Here is a 17,510-nt window from a genome sequence, read left to right as displayed (position 1 = left end):
TAATGGGCTGGGGGCTCCCAAAATTACAGGAATATTACGAGGCATTTCAAATAAAAAGTTTGATGGGAATTCAAATAGATAAAAGAGACAGATGGATGAAGTTAGAAAATGAAATAAACTTGAACACGGGTAGCTTTGGAATATATTCAAGTTGTTCAAAAATAGAAAGACAAAAATTAAAAGGCCCTAGAAAGGTGTTAATGGAAATCTGGGAGAAATGGAAGGGAAAATGGATGCCAGGGCTACTGGGTGCTGACACCACTTTCATGAGCATGGTTGGACAGGAAGGAGCACAAACAATAAGATCTCTACACAGACAAGGAATATACAAGGTAGCACAACTGTACAATGAAAGAGGAGAATTAATACCGTTTCCAAATTTTATAGAGAAAGGAGGTAAAGAAAACTGGTTACTATTAAGAGGAATCTGGGAAAAGATAAAAGCCTCCAGGAGGGAGGAAGAGTGTATAATGAAAAGTTGTATAAAAAATATATGAGGAAAAGAAAGGACAAATATTAGGAGTTATATACAAAAACATGATAGAAGATCAAGAATTCATGATAAGAATCATAATGGAAAAATGGCAACAAGATGGAGTGAAAGACATAGACCTTATTAAAAGGATTATAGACAATATGAATAAAATAAAAATAGATAAATATGCAGAACTAGAGAAGAAATTAATATTAAAATGGTATAGAACACCGAAACAGTTGGCATATATGATAAGTGGGCTCAGTCCGAAATGTTGGCATTGTGGAGAAAAAATGCAATATATACCCATATGTGGCTAGAATGTATAGAAGTAAAAAAATATGTGGGAAAATGTGATAAAATACATAGAAAAATATGTAAAGGTAAAAATAAAGATAAATATAGATTTACTATTTATAGGTATAGTGGATTATACTATAATAGAACAAAGAAAAAGAAAACTTTTCAAATTCATGATTAGAGCGGTCCATGCAGTAATAGCATTGGGGTGGAAGGACAAAAAAATCTGGACAATGCAGAAATGGTTGGAATATGTATGGGAGCAAATACAATTAGAAATTTTCGACACAATGTCAAGAAATCAAATATGGCAAGAAAAACAAAAGGATATGAAGGAGATTTGGATGGAATTCAAAGACTGGCTAAACGAAATTGGAATTACAGAAGAAAAATGGATAAGAAGATTGAAAAGAATGGACCTGCTGCTGTGCATCTAAAGAAGAGAAGAAGAAGGAGGGAGGGGGGAGAAAGAGGGAAAAATGATATGGAGGATGTATATAAAGTATACAATATAAATCTGTAACAATTCCGAAATATCAATAAAAATATTAAAAAAAAAAAAAAAAACCCTGTCCCATTCCTTTAACAGAAACTTCCTAGAATGTTATTTACCATGAGATAATTTTCTACCTTGTGTTGTGTCAGCCTGACTTGTGCTCAAGCACTCATCTTGGTTATGGAGATAAGCATTGTGTTCTATATTCCCAGTGAAGGAATTTTAAATGCTGCATTTTGCAGTAGTTGTGGTGTTGTAGGCTAACTATTCACATCAATTTTAACTGAGAGATGCAAACATTTATCATTGCCGGACTTGTAAAGCAAGCATCTGGAGTACAACATTTCAGCTATCTATTGTATGGGTAGCCTTACATTTTGAGATTAACTATCAGTGAGTCAGGCATGACTGATCTGGAGAAAAAAATAATGTTCAGTAAGACATACGGACAAACAAATGTTGCTAGACAATGACAATTATTCAACTTTTTGTTATTATATATATAAAACATATTTCAAAAATCGCAAACTATAATAAAAATGAAATTAATACCTGAAAGCTGCTTTGTTTTGCTCTTATTCTTGCAACCATCTACCCCATTCCCATCCCAGTTCAAACATACAGATTTCTAACATCAGAATAGCTGTAGTAATGATAGTGTAATCTTAGACAAGTGCACACACACACAGAGTTTTTGCTACAATTTTTAAAGCCCTTGTAGTAGTTAAGAGCAAGGTGACTCTAATCTGGAGAAGCGAGTTTGATTCCCCACTCCTCCACATGAGCAGCAGACTCTTATCTGGTGAACTGAATTTGTTTCCCCATTCCTCTGCACGAAGCCTGCTGGGTGACTTTAGGCTAGTCATAGTTCTCTCTGAACTCTCTCATCCCCACCTACCCCACAAGATGTCTGTTGTAGGGAGGGGAAAGGAATGAGTTTGTAGGCTGCTTTGAGACTCCTCACAGGAAAGTGGGATATAAATACAAACTCATCTTCTTCATTACTCAGAAGATCATATGCCCCATTTCAACCTGAAATGAGAACAGTCCATTCCATACATTTATTTATTGATTTATGTTCAATTTTATGCTGCGCTTCCCCTTGTGGTCTCAAGGTACTAAATATGCTCTGAACAGCTTTGGTTGCACAGATATGTCTCCCTTCATCTTTCTTACAATGGGCTACAATTGCTGACCATATGAAGAAGTACTGATAAATGAGCCTTGATTTTATTTAACACTATTCAGTGCAATCCTGAGCAGAACTGCACCCTTCTGCAGCCACTGCCTGGATGGCCCAGGCTAGTTGGTCTTGACAGATCTTGGAAGATAAGCAGGGTTGTCCCTGGTTAGTATTTGGATGGGAGACCACCAAGAAAGCCCAGGTCACTATGCAGACAATGGCAATAGCCTCTGAATGTCTCTTGCCTTGAAAACCCTTCAGGGCCACCAAGAGCTGGTTGTGACTTGACAGCACTTTCCACTTTCCCAAGGTCACTGAAGTCAATGGGCACAGAACAGTTTAACTTGTCCTCAGGGCTGACTGCTAGGCACTTAGTTATGCTCTGAACATCTGCACTCCCATTCAGTTCTTTGAAACGGCAAAGAGAACAGTGGTTGTCCCTACTGCTGGAGATGCTCTACTGCCAATGCAGTGCAACTAAGGATAACACTCAGGAGCCGCGGGTTTGTGTAGATTAGGAATCACAGTGCTGCACAACAATAAGCAGCTGCTTTAGAGGTGGCAAGTCAAAGCAGGGCACCCTACGAGGTTGGTTGCTTAGGGCAGTCCCACACAACACACCAATTAGCAGCCAATTTCAAAAAGTGAGGTGAAACATTTGTTACCACTTCCAAATTTGAACTTGGACTCGTTGCCCCCTAAGAATTTCTGCAGTCAAATAAGTATACAGAGCAAGAGTTCTAAAACAAGAAGTTTCTCTTTTTTCCACCTATTTTTAGATGTATATTTCAAGGTATAATACCTGAAAGGCAGGCAGAATGTTTACAGGTTTCAACTAGAGGTTCAAAGATATACTTGCCCTGGGGGCAAAAGTCCTTAAAGAGAATTTTTAAGGGATGTTTTTGTACTACCTGGTTTCTAACTACCTTTCTCAATGAGTCATTCTAACTGCAGGATGAGGTTTCCCTATTTGCAGACTAATAATATGAAAAAGACAGACATGTGCCACATTGTCTGCACATCTAGCAAGTTCTTACCTGTTTTGCTTAAAGAGCATTAAAAGTGCTTTTTAAAAAAAGCCAGTGTTCTGGTTGCACCACTGGTTGCAAAAGATAGCCTTACAAAAAACTGAAAGAAAGAATGTATATTTTTTAAAGAAATAATTGTTTGAAAAAAGAAATGTGAACAGTTTACATACTGCAACCATGATGCTTTGCATCTGAATGATCGTTGTGTTTTTGTTACCTACATCAGTGTTCAGTTTAACAGAATGGAATGTGTCCTTATTATCATCGGCTTACGTTGCCAACAGCAGAAAACGTTGTTTGAGCTTTCCTAGGGCATTTGGGACTCATTAACTGTATTTGCATAGGTGGGATGACATCCATAATAAAGATTACCAAATTCTGCTGATATAATTAAAATCAGATGATATACACATTATTCTTAAATTATTTAGGTCACTTTTGAAACTGCAATTGCAGTAATCATGTTCCAGCACTAGATAAGAAGGGTTTACGCAGAATACAATAAGTACACTATTACATTCATAGGTATTTTTTCAAGAGTTTAAAATAAATGTATTAAAGAAATAGACGCAAATCCGTTTTAGATGGATCAAGGTGTTTTTAATCAACTCTAAAGCAGTTGCTGATTATTGTGGTTTATACTAATTTATAGATCTATGTTGTAAGGTAAAATTGGATACCACGGATATTTTTTAAAAAGCAGGAATAATATCAAAACAGGCAAGAAAAGACAATGGAAAAAGAGTAGCTATTCTTAAAAAGCAATGATACAAAGACTTACATCCCAATGGGGAGGGGGGTGAATCAAATCTTGGAGCTGGCTCGGGACCACACTTGCACATTTGCCCACCCTGACAGCACAAGTGGGACTTATGTTGGTGTGGAGGGTAAAAAGGAAGGCAGGCAGTGTTTGATCTGGAACTGGGCTCCAGCCCTAGGACTGTGCCAGTCTAAACCTGACCTCTGGTGCAGCTGGGTGTGGACTGGAGGTATTCCCAGGGACAGAGCTAACCTTTGTTGGCTTCCACCAGGATTTTGGCCGAGGAACATCCCCGGCACAGGAGCCAGGCTTACACCACCAGAAAGTGTGGCATAAATCTGTTTCTCTCTATGTGGGATTCTCCAGTAGACGGGAACTTTCTTCTTTTCACTGCATCCACACACTGCCTGGATCCCTTCTGGATTGGGATGTTAAACAAGTAGCATTCGCATAGTAACATTTGTAAAATATTTTTGTAAAAAGTTTAATTAGAAAAAGAAGAGGAAAAGTTTGGATTTCTATCCCCCTTTTCTCTCCTGCAAGGAGACTCAAAGGGGCTTACAATGTCCTTTCCCCCCCCCCCCCCCCCCAACAAACATCCTGTGACGTAGGTGTGGCTGAGAGAGCTCAGAAGAACTGTGACTAGCCCAAGGTCACCCAGCTGGCATGTGTTGGAGTGCATAAGTTAATCTGGTTCCCCAGATAAGCCTCCACAGCTCAAGTGGCAGAAACAGAGAATCAAACCCGGTTCTCCAGATTAGAGTACACCTGCTCTTAACCACTACACCATGCTGGCTCTCAAAGACAAAGGACCATTAAATCAATGAATCACAATAAATCAAGTGAATTCAATTGTTCTTTAATAAAATCAAAACTTCAAAATTTTCTCCATCATCTTTTAGGACATCTGCAAAAAGTAAGTAGATTTGCTTGGTTTGGGGTAATTTGGAAATCAAAAAGAAAAAACCAGTTTTGGGTTACTGGGTAGCATTTCTTCAGTATTCCTCAACTTTGCCTTCATGTTACAGCTGCACAGAACTAAGTCCAAAACCTTTCCTAAATTAGCTTAATTATGGGCACCCTGATCGGGATGGTCCAGGCTAGCCCAATCTATCAGATTTTGGAAGTTAAATAGGGTTTAGCTTAGCATGGAGTTCTGCCAGCTGTTCTTTGCAGCCCGGAGTTCAATCGGCTGCAAAGAGCAGCCAGCTGAACTAAGGTAAGTGAGGGGGGGCATGGGGGACAACTTGGAGCAGCTTGGAGTTCAACCAGCTGCAAAGAGCAGCTAGCTGAACTAAGATAATTGGGGAAGGTGGGGGCACTGTGGGGGATGGCACCATTCCCCCCCCCCCCGCACACCACTGGCCTGATCTGACAGCTGTGCAACTAATTCATAGTTTTCCCAGATAGAGCTGCTAGGAAAGGTTTTCCTGGTTGGTGAGAAACAGTGACAGAAGCAAAAAAGGGAAGAGGCAATGGCAGCTTTCAGGGAAGAACAAGAAGGAACACTGCAGGATGGTAAAAGAGATACACCCCCCCACCCCCACCCAAAACAAGTCCTTATGGGTCCCTGCTTATAATGTATATAATTTTTTAAAGGAACTAGTAATTGAAAAACCAAGTTGGTTTTTTTAAGTTGTGACTAATTTCTTGAACAAAATACAAATAAGACAGGGATGGAAAGTAAAAAGCAATGGACATATTTGGATATTTTCAGTTTCTACTAAGGCATCTAGACATTCTTTGCCAAGAAATGCTCATTGTAAACACAGGTACATCATATGGTTTTGGACTGGCTTGTTTACGCAAATCATTCAGGTTTTTTAGTCTTGGCATCTGTAGCTGCTTTAATAGCTTGTTAGTTTGAGCTTGTACAGCAACCTTGGGTGGGCACAACAAGTCTGCACAGCAAACACAATATTGCTTTGTTGAGATGATGTGCTCATACCTAGGTGTAAAGAAAATATGCAAAGCGGTTTTAGCTTATTATGGCCAATTCTCTATTTCTAAGTTGTAACACACGCTTTTACGCAAATTCTGCAGACCAAAGAGGCTACAATTGCTTTAAACAACTATACTAAAGATGAGAAAATGCATCAGCAATCAGATTTTAAAACTGAATCATTCAACTGAATTGATATACTTAAATTCAATAACTGCAGCCAATTTGGATTCTACTTCATACATAAAAGTATAAAGACTATTTGTGACTTCACTCCAGCACTCACAAATGATAAACTTTTAAGTGATTAGTTTTTAGCAATAGGCAGTCCAATTCGGGGTGGGGGGAACACCTCCTGGAACTGGTGTGAGCCCGTGCTGGTGCGTTTGCCCACCCTGCTAGCATAAGTGGCACCTATGCCAACAGGAGAGCAAGCATGGAGGTGGGTGATGCTGTGGAGTTCTGCAGCGCCCAACTCGGAAGAGCCTGCCACCTGCAGGGGACTAAAAGAGTACACAGGGGCAGCTGGGATTGGGCTGGGAACATTCCCCGGGGTTTTGGTGTTCCTGGGATTTGGGGTCTGGGAAAGCCCCCAGCGCAGGCCTCCAACTTATGCCACTCAAAAAATGGCTACATCTGTTTTCACAAATGGGGGCTTTTCAAGTGGCCGGAGATTCATTTTTTTGCTGCTTTCCCTTGCCACCTGGAAGCCCTCTGGAGGTGGCACAGTGGTGGGGCCATCCCTGTCTGCTGTGGCCTCTGAATTGGAGAGAGAGAGGGAGAGAGAGAGAGAGAGAGAGAGAGAGACAGAGAGAGAGAGAGAGAATATATATATATATATGCTCTTTTTTCAGCCAGTACATCACCAATCTTTTCTGAGAGTCACAAAGATCCTTTGAAAGATAAGAAAATTAGAAGCATCTTCTGACAACCTGTGACAACATTTCAGGAAGCAACACTGTAGATCATAACCAAGAATGATGACAGATGGTGATGGATGAGGAAATGGCACTTGCAGAACAAACTTTTGAAAGCAGTCTAGCATTCATTTGCTGTATTGATAACTTTACTGTCTCCGCTTGCAGAACTTTAGCCAAACTGTGCTTGTCTTCAGGGATTAGTTCTAGACAGGCTGACATGCACTCCTTAAGAAAGAGCTGATAGATCTCCAAGATCTCTTGATAACTGGCAATTCTCATATAGACGGCAGCTAAAGAGTAACCTCGACTGAAGGTTTCAATGTGTCCTGTTGCATCTGGGCCTGGACCTCATCAACCACAAGGGACAATGGTGGCAGATGGGTGAAAATGCACAGTCATTCTAATGTAAAAGTTGTCTATCTTATGTGAGATAGATGAGAAAGAACAAGCTTTTTTCACATCGATGTGGCAATGTCTAGAAAGTTCCCAAACACTTTAAAAGCCACCAAGGTAGGATTATCAGAGTACAAAACACTTAACATTTTGCTCTTAGGCTTGATGTTAGAAAAGCACACATTCATTTCTAGCGATTTTGCCACGTGGAGCATCTGCTCCACATAAAAGTGCAAATCTTTATTTGGGGAGATTGCCAAAGTGTCTGCTAGTGCTTCACCTGGGGAGGGATCCAAAATCAATTTGGAACCAGTATCTGACAGAGAAACCTCTTCTCCTTCATTATCTGAATCAGAGGCATGATGCAACGCCAGCTCCTGGACTGATGGAATCAAGGGCAGCTGTGGCATGAGCTATAAATAGATATACCCAACAACCAGAACCATAAGCTGGAAATGGTGCATAAGAATAACCTTGCCAAGGAACTGGTGGGGAAGGAGCTGGCCACGGAATGTTGTATGGTGCAAGTTCAGATGAAATGGACAGTGACCTCTTCAGAAACTTAAGAGGTGGAGGTAGTTCATGAGAGAGTTCACCCTCTAAGAAGGACTCCTCTGGATCCTACAGGTGTGGAAATGGTGTACAAGGAGGATCTTCATTAAGCATGATCAGTTCTAGTGTCATTGGTTCTGGAACTGAGGGTATGGGTGTCAGTTTTTTCGGACAATGCAGAACCAATGACTCATCCAAACGCTTACACTTCAACTTGGATTTCAAGCAAGCTGCTGTTGGTTCCAAGCTGCAGTGGTGCAACAAAGCTGGAACTGAGCACTAGGGCGGACTTCCCAATGGATCCAACACTGGTACGGATCAATGAGAGGAGACCAATTCCAACCAGGACGGAAGATCATGTATGAAAGCTTTTGTTAACTGCCTGGATTTCTGAGCTGGTGGTGGCTCTTTCCCAAAAGACAATTTTTAGCCTGGAACCCCTGTTGCTTTTAGCTTTGGGGTGAACTGTTGCCAGTGCTGGCATACCCCAACATTATAAGACTCATCAAGGCACAGAAAAAATAAAGAGTGATAGTCACAAGGAGTCATTTTCATCTCACAAAAGGCACACTTTTAAAATAAAGCTTTTTAAGTCATTTTGAAAACAAAAAACCCACAAAAATTACAAAGAATGCTTTTACACATGGCAGGTGGGAGAGGGCGCTCCTTCAGTTCCTTGAAACTAGAAAGTTTTTCTCTGTGGCTGGCCTACACAGTCTCAATGTGGAACTGTTCAGAAGAACAAAGATCAATATGTAGTTGAATGAGGCTATGCATTTTTACTGTATGTACACACTTTTTAATGCGTCATTGACTCTGTTATTGATGGTGGATCTAGGATTGTAATAAAATTAAGTAAAATTAAGGAACTATTAAGATGTGTGAATGAAGCTTGAAAAAGGTAGATAAAGGAAACTGGTGGCTAGATGCATGTCTTAACCTCAAAAAAAGATGACTCACAAAGAATGAGTATTTACTCATCTATGCAATAAAGCCCCCTGAGAAAAGCACTGCTACACAGTAAAACTTCCTTGCAACAGCCTTGATATGTACCATTAAGAAGAAGAGGAGGAGGAGGAGGAGGAGGAGGAGTTTGGATTTATATCCTCCTTTCTCTCCTGTAAACAGGCATGTGGACAGGGGTGAACCGGCGGACATTGTCTACTTGGATTTCCAAAAGGCTTTTGACAAAGTTCCTCACCAGAGACTGTTGAGAAAACTCAGCAATGAAGGAATAAGAGGGGAAGTCCTCCTATGGATTAAAAACTGGTTGAGAAATAGGAAACAAAGAGTGGGTGTAAATGGGAAGTTCTCACAATGGAGAGATGTCGGGAGTGGTGTCCCCCAAGGATCCGTTTTGGGACCAGTGCTCTTTAACCTATTCATAAATGACCTGGAAGTAGGGGTGGGTAGCGTGGTGGCCAAGTTTGCAGATGATACCAAATTATGTAGGGTGGGGAGAACCACAAAGGATTGCGAAGAGCTCCAAGCGGACCTTGATAAATTAGGTGAGTGGGCTCAGAAATGGCAAATGCAGTTCAATGTAGATAAATGTAAAGTGATGCACATAGGGGCAAAAAATCCAAACTTCACATACACACTACAGGGGTCAGTGCTATCAGTCACAGACCAGGAAAGGGATTTAGGCGTCTTAGTTGATAGTTCCATGGGAATGTCAACTCAATGCATGACAGCTGTAAAAAAGGCAAACTCTATGCTGGGGATCATTAGAAAAGGAATTGATAATAAAACTGCAAAGATTGTCATGCCCTTATATAAAGCAGTGGTGCAACCGCACTTGGAGTACTGTGTCCAGTTCTGGTCGCCGCATCTCAAAAAGGATATTGAGGAGATAGAAAAAGTGCAGAGAAGGGCACCAAGGATGATTGAGGGACTGGAGCACCTTCCCTATGAGGAGAGGCTGCAGCGTTTGGGACTCTTTAGTTTGGAGAGGAGGCGGCTGAGGGGGGATATGATTGAAGTCTACAAAATTATGCATGGGGTAGAAAATGTTGACAGAGAGAAATTTTTCTCTCTTTCTCACAATACTAGAACCAGGGGGCATACATTGAAAATGCTAGGGGGAAGAATTAGAACTAATAAAAGGAAATACTTCTTCACGCAACGTGTGATTGGTGTTAGGAATATGCTGCCACAGGAGGTGGTGATGGCCACTAACCTGGATAGCTTTAAAAGGGGCTTGGACAGATTTATGGAGGAAAAGTCTATTTATGGCTACCAATCTTGATCCTCCTTGATGTGAGATTGCAAATGCCTTAACAGACCAGGTGATCGGGAGCAACAGCCGCAGCAGGCCATTGCGTTCACATCCTACATGGTGGGCCACTGCGAGTAGCAGAGAGCTGGACTAGATGGACTTTGGTCTGATCCAGGTGGCTTGTTCTTATGTTCTTATGTAAGGAGATTCAAAGGGGCTTGAAATCTCCTTTCCCTTACCCTTTCACAACAAACACCTTGTGAGGTAAGTGGGGCTGAGAAAGCTCCAAAGAACTGTGACTCGCTCAAAGTCACCCAGCTGTGTTGGACTGCACAAGCTAATCTAGTTCACTGGATAAGCCTCTACAGTTCAAGTAGCTGAGCGGGGAATCAAACCTGGTTCCCCAGATTAAAGTGCACCTGCTCTTAACCACTACAACGACAACTTTCACACTGCATGTAATCATTCAAGGGAGAACAGCCTTGCCAGCCATCTTGGTTGTTTACTTCCTGTAGCTCTGTTGCCCCTTGGATTGGATTAAGTAGAGAAACGAATATTTACTGACCCAATTCAGAGATGATACCAGAAGGTTTAAAGACAGCCAGTGTGAGGTAGTGGTTAAAGTATAGGGCTAGGTTTGAATCACCACTCTGACATGGAAGATTGCTGGATTGGAAGATTGCCAGCTAGCCATAAACTCTCAGCCTAGCCTACTTGACAGGGTTGTTGTGAAGATAAAACGGAGGAGAAGAAAACAATGTAAGCAGCTTTTGGATCTCATTGGCAGGATATAAATAAAGTAAATAAACAAGAGGATATTCAACATTTTTCACACCCTCGTTTAAAACTGAAGGGATTTCTTGTGGAAGTTTGCATTTGTAAAGAAATTAGTCAAGAGTTCCGTATGGCTTTACAATTTATCTATTAGAATTTAAGATTTTAGTTTGGCTATATGAACCGACACAGAACAAGGACAGAAACATACCCTTAATTAAAGATTCAGCTGCATACAGATCTTGCTTGTAGGTCACCTAAAGGGCAAATAAAATTAATTAGTTTAACAGAATGAGAAAAATGTAATAAATAAATAAATGTAATGCCCAAGGGAAGTTATTCACACTGAAATATCACTAACGGATACCATGTCAATTTCCTAATTTTAGCTAGTAGTAACAGAAATCACAAGAAAAAATATACTAAAAAAGTAAGACTTTTTTCATCAGACTTTTAAATCAGATACAATTAATTCTAAATCATTAAATCTGCAAAAAGCACTAGATTTATTTTCTCTTAATACTAATTTCATTAACTTTAAAAGAAAATATTCCTACATTAATAAAATATAAAATCTGTCAGTTATATTTTCATATAAAAGAAGCCACTGAACAGTATATATTTCATATAGAAAAGCCACTAAACACTAGCTGTGTAAGACAATACTGAGGCACCATAAAGATTATTGCTACTAGCTCACGCCACATGGTTAGGAACATTTGGCCAGCATTTTATAATGTTGCATTCTACAATTATTCCACTAATAGAAGGCCATGATCTCACAACAGCTCCTTGTCACTTTTGCCCCCACCAAGGAACTGCCAAGAATTAGGGAACAGTTTGTTTTTTTAAAAAAACCAGATGGGTCAATGGCTTCAGTGAGGAGGGACATCAGATGAAATTGTCAATCTTTCCTCTTCTACCAATGGAAAATCTGTAAGAGCCAATCGTCACAAATTGAGAAGTGCACCCATCATCTCATTGACTAATATCATTTCATGGGCAAAAATTTTCCTTACAAAACACAAAAAAACTATTGATCCTACCTTCCATAGGTCTGGAGGGCCTTCAATGAGTTTAGCATTTGTCTTGCTGTACTTTAGAGCCAGATGCAAACATTCTGTTCCATAATCCAGGTCATGGTCATTACACTGTAATAAAAGTTTACAAATAAATTGTAGTTCCGAAAACACATGTACATAAAATATGTTTTAATTTAAAAGCTATGCATTACACGAGCTACATACAGTAGGAACAATAGCCAATCCCAGCAGGTCAAAAAAAAGAACTACCAAAAGAAAACCGTAAAGCACTAGATTACTTCCTGGAGAGGGTAGTGCAGCCCAAGATGACCAATTTGAGGTCTTCTGGTGAAAAGGGGGGGCAGTTGTGCTCTGTACTAGGAGCAGCAGTGGTGTAGGAGGTTAAGAGCAGGTGTACTCTAATCTGGAGGAACCGGGTTTGATTCCCCGCTCTGCCGCCTGAGCTGTGGAGGCTTATCTGGGGAATTCAGATTAGCCTGTACACTTCCACACACGCCAGCTGCGTGACCTTGGGCTAGTCACAGCTTCTCGGAGCTCTCTCAGCCCCACCTTCCCCACAGGGTGTTTGTTGTGAGGGGGGAAGGGCAAGGAGATTGTAAGCCCCTTTGAGTCTCCTGCAGGAGAGAAATGGGGGATATAAATCCAAACTCTTCTTCTTCTTCTACAAGACAGTCCTAATGTACTAGAAAGGGTGCTTGCTGCATGTTTAGACAAGAATCCCTTCCCAGGTGGGCCAGAAGGCGTGCCCAGCATCCGTTTACCAGGCCACGAAGGAAGATGAGGGATATATGGGGATACAGATTTATATGAACAGTCTGGTTAAAATGTGAATAAAGCTGCAGTAGTTGCACTGAGCAGCATTTTACAAGCTTAGCTAGAGCATACCTTCCGCAAGAACTTGAACAATGATAAGTGATAGTTTAAGCAATGTAGAAAATATTAAACAATTACCCATGTTCACTCACTGTATCAACAGATTTTGAAAGACAGTAGATATAGCCAGAATGATGATGATGATGATGATGAAGAAGAAGAAGAAGAAGAAGAAGAAGAAGAAGAAGAAGAAGAAGAAGAAGAAGAAGAAGAAGAAGAAGAAGAAGAAGAAGAAGAGGAGGAGGAGGAGGAGGAGGAGGAGGGGGGGAGGAGGAGGAGGAGGAGGAGGAGGAGGAGTTTGGATTTATATCCCCCCTTTCTCTCCTGCAGGAGACACAAAGGGGCTTACAATCTCCTTGCCCATCCCCCTCACAACAAACACCCTGTGAGGTAGGTGGGGCTGAGAGAGCTCCGAAAAGCTGTGACTAGCCCAAGGTCACCCAGCTGGCGTGTGTGGGAGTGCACAGGCTAATCTGAATTCCCCAGATAAGCCTCCACAGCTCAGGCGGCAGAGCGGGGAATCAAACCATATACCATTTTAAGAAAGATTTTTTTCAGCCCTGTTATACAGGGTACTTAAAAATATTAACAAAACATCCATTTTGATTGTTCATTTTTCTTAGATATCAATGGTGAGGCCAAACTTCCTATGAGAAGTATCCTACAAAAGTATGTTATTATCCCATTTGCAAATGGCCCCTTTTTGCCTCTTTCCCAGTGTGAAACATTTCTTTATTTAAAAAGTTTCCCATAATTATAAGACAAAGTTCATACTGGATCCTGAATCTGCCACTGTCAAAGAGATAATCAAGTGCAGTGCTATCTAAAGTATTTGAGTTCACTTGGACCACCAATCTTGTTCTAAATTTTGAACACATTAAAACATTACCAAGCTTAAGTCTCACTAAATTATTAATCAAAACTGCACAAGACTTGTTTAGACTCTGCCTTCCTGTAGCACAATGGGGTGGGCAGATGGTATATTCAGGCATCCTGCTTATACTTTGAATAATACAAGTTATGAATGGGAACTGCCTTAAAGAAATGAAAATTGGAAGCAGATGAAATTCCCTTTGTTATTTTTTAAAGAGTCAACACAATTTCAGCCTGCTTCTTTCTTGTTCATACCAGGGCAATGTATGGTCAAAGCTAACGTTCACTACATTATAACAATCAAGGAAGCTAAACTTTCATATATTTTTATTTTTGTGATTGCGGTGGGAGTAATATTACTTAAATCTATAAGTGTGTTGCAGAACTGTAAGAGAACATTTTTCTTCAGAATTAAAACCGCTTTGCTTTCGCAGCCAGATAAAATATCAGTTATCTATACAGAAGAAATCAAACATTCTTTTTAAACTAATATGCAAAACTGACACTACCCTTTGGGATGATCAGAATGGAAGAACTAATGAGTTCACCTTTCCAAACAGAGATTAATGCTGATTAACATCTAATATGTAGCCCTTCCTACTTTCTTGAACAGCAAAATATTGTCACATAAGAGATCTTCTGAATTCTTTGGATATCCTCCTGAATTTTGTCATTCAAAAGCTGTCAAAAGCCAGACTCTCATTTGATACAGACCAACCAACCATAACTTCCTATGCTACAATCAATACCAGGAGCAATTTTTCATCTTCTCTTTCTGCTCAAATCCTACCATACTAAAAAAAAGTAGTATTTAAGAGTTTCTTACTGATTTAGATAACTTAGATCATAAGCTTCCATTTTGTTACATTTACTTCCAGGCATACTTTCCTGAATAAGCTTAAATATTAATTTAAGATGGTTGTAAACCCTTGCTATCTTTAACCACTGTTAATATTCCATAATGCTTGGAAAGCCATATTTAACTGGTCTATTCAGAATCCTACTCAATTCTATTCAGTGACAGTTACTCCTAGGGAATTATTGTTAGAATTGCACTGTTTATGTTATGACACAAACTGTCCCATCCCCCTCCAGGATCTGAGAGCAGCCGAGGTTAGAAGTAGGGTTTTAGCAGCCATTGCGCTGAAGCTATACACTTCCAGGTGAGGATGATTATTTACTCTCTTCTGTTTTGCAAGAAAAAAAATGCAAAGCCTATACATTTACCAAAGTTTTCAGGATAAAGGAGCTGATGAGTCTGAGGGTGATGGTATGTTTAGAGGGGTATGGTTTGATTTTACTCTGATTTTAGCATTTAAAAAAGGCGAAGTTTCCCCTTCAGTCGTATTCAAAGCAAGAGACGAGGCAAACCACCTCAATGTCTCTTGCCTTCTGAGAGAATTGTGGCTGGCCCAAAAACTGGCTTCATGTGGAGGGGTGAGAATTGAACCCATTTCTCCAGATTACAGCCTGCTGCTCTTAACTTCTATGCCACAATGGCTCAGAAGCACCATTACTTGTCTGTAAATCTGATATGAAACTACAAATGTAACAGAAATAGTTACTGTATATACTCATGTATAAGTCGACCCACATATAAGTCGGGGCACCTAATTTTACCACAAAAAACTGGGAAAACTTATTGACTCGCGTATAAGTCTAGGGTGGGAAATGCAGCATCAATTGAGGCCTCAGTAGGTTAAATGTTTATTTCAAAGAAATATTTATTTCAAAGAAAAACAGTAAACTGGCTCTGTAAGTGGAAAAGGGGGTCAACAAGAACAATATGGTCTCAACAATAACTTTAAAAGTACAAAAACCTTAGCTCAACCAGCAACCAAGCTAAAACACAAGAGTTAAAATTCTTCAAAACTGGATTCCTCATCATCATCTGTATGTCCAAATGTAACCCAACTTAGATTTTAAGAGGGATATTATCAGAAATGGAAAATCTACTATTAGCTTCCATTGTAAACAATGGGGGATGGGGCATCCCCTTTGGAGGTCAATAACTTTGGATCCCCTGACCCAAACTTCACCAAACCTGGCTGGTATCATAAAGGGACTCTCCTGATGAGACCAGCCAGGTTTGGTGAAGTTTGGTTCAGAGGGTCCAAAGTTATGGACCCTCAAAAGGGTAGCCCCATCTACTAATAGCTCCCATTGAAAACAATGGGAAATGGGGGTACCTCCTTTGGGGGGGCCATAACTTTGGACCCCCTGAACCAAACTTTACCAAACTTGGCTGGTATCATCAGGAGAGTCTTCTAAGGGTACTCTGAAAATTTGGTGCCTCTAGCATAAACACTGCGCCCCCTGCTGGCCAGCAAAGTAAAAAACACACAAAATTTTAATGACCCGCATATAAGTCGAGGGGAGCTTTTTCAGCATTAAAAATGTGCTGAAAAATTCGACTTATACATGAGTATATACGGTACATGAAGTTTTGCCATTTGGTGACAAAAAAAATGGATTTGTTACAATACTTACTGTTTCTTATCTCCCAAGAATGCATGCAAACCAGTAGCCTCTCACTGTACAAAGAAGGTGAAAAAACACGTTCCTTTTTGAAATGTGAACATTCTTACCTGATGATACGCTTGATGGATTATATCAAATAAGAAAGCTTGAGGCATTTCACTTGCTCTGTACTTGGCACGATCTAGTGAATGGTCTAAACATCCGTCTGCAGAGGAAGCAATAACAGTGGAGACAAGAGGACGTATTGCTCCTGCTGCCTAAAGAACAACAACAACAAAAGAGCATTTAAACACAGTTTTACATGTTTACTTTAGTTAATCTCTGCTTAGAGAACAAGTCCAAACAAATTAAAGTTTCTGACATTCAAATATTTTGTTGGCCAGATCCAAATGGTCACTGAATCTGTCCGGTGGTATACTGAATACCCTAATCTGAAAGATCTTGAGTGAAAACACTGCGTAAGATATTTATATCTGGCATTACACCTTATCAGATACTTATGATCCACCATAGCAGTAGTGAACCCTCAACTTTTTCCTCAATAGAAGGCCACAACAAAGAAACATTGGCGCAACCTGTTATACATTCCATGTGAGAAGCAACATTTTAATTCATAAACAAAGACTAAACAGTCAGTTCACACAATTGCTTGCTTATTCTGAAGTGTCAAATGAGTGGCATCAATGTTGCAGCAGATGCAAAAGTACTGATCTTCACCAAACACCCGGGTCATTCATGAAGTATGATATTAAGGCAAGAGTGAAAACAATCACGTTAGTCAGGGCTGGACCCTGCAGAGCATTTCTATGAATTGGGAAGGGGGATTTTTACAAGTTTTCCCTTCAGACATTTTGATTACCCCTTCATGCTACTCCCAGGGGAGGGTTCCTTGTTCCCAAGAGCAACATTTGGGATCATTCTGGGCAGCAACAGGAACAAGGAAGGCCCACTGATGGAAATCTCTTTGTCCCACAAAAACCAAAGTCGTTGCTGAACAGAAGGGATTTATGTTAGCCACATCTAAACAAATCCAAACTTTAGTAGCCAAGAGGCTGTCAAGGATGCAATGCTTGATGGTCCACATGAGACACAGATATAACTATAATACCCGAAGGACTAAGTTCTTGCACATATGCTTTCTTAATAGTTTGTGAACATAACAAGATTTCCCCTTTGACCTTGATTGAACACATTGTTAC

The 17,510-nt window shown here is 40.2% G+C and overlaps 1 protein-coding gene across 6 annotated transcripts in view; it reads right to left on the bottom strand.

The window, feature by feature from the left end:
• The window catches only part of CRPPA (CDP-L-ribitol pyrophosphorylase A), a 72,940-nt gene that overhangs the window by 32,843 nt on the left and 22,587 nt on the right, over positions 1 to 17,510 (bottom strand). For all 6 annotated transcript variants that reach the window (XR_007245799.1, XR_007245798.1, XR_007245800.1 and 3 more), the window contains exons 3-5: positions 16,419 to 16,568; positions 12,088 to 12,192; positions 11,253 to 11,298 (exon numbers count right to left, since the gene is read on the bottom strand). Coding sequence is in view for 3 of the 6 variants with exons in the window: in XM_048511657.1 (XP_048367614.1) it covers positions 11,253 to 11,298; positions 12,088 to 12,192; positions 16,419 to 16,568 (301 nt within the window). In the remaining 3 variants the exon portion in view is untranslated. The remainder of the gene's footprint in view (positions 1 to 11,252; positions 11,299 to 12,087; positions 12,193 to 16,418; positions 16,569 to 17,510) is intronic.

This window comes from Sphaerodactylus townsendi, linkage group LG11 (genome assembly GCF_021028975.2).
Source record: "Sphaerodactylus townsendi isolate TG3544 linkage group LG11, MPM_Stown_v2.3, whole genome shotgun sequence".
Lineage (NCBI taxonomy): Eukaryota > Metazoa > Chordata > Lepidosauria > Squamata > Sphaerodactylidae > Sphaerodactylus > Sphaerodactylus townsendi.
The sequence above is the reverse complement of the archived record's forward strand: the minus strand, read 5'-3'. Positions and strand labels throughout refer to the sequence as shown.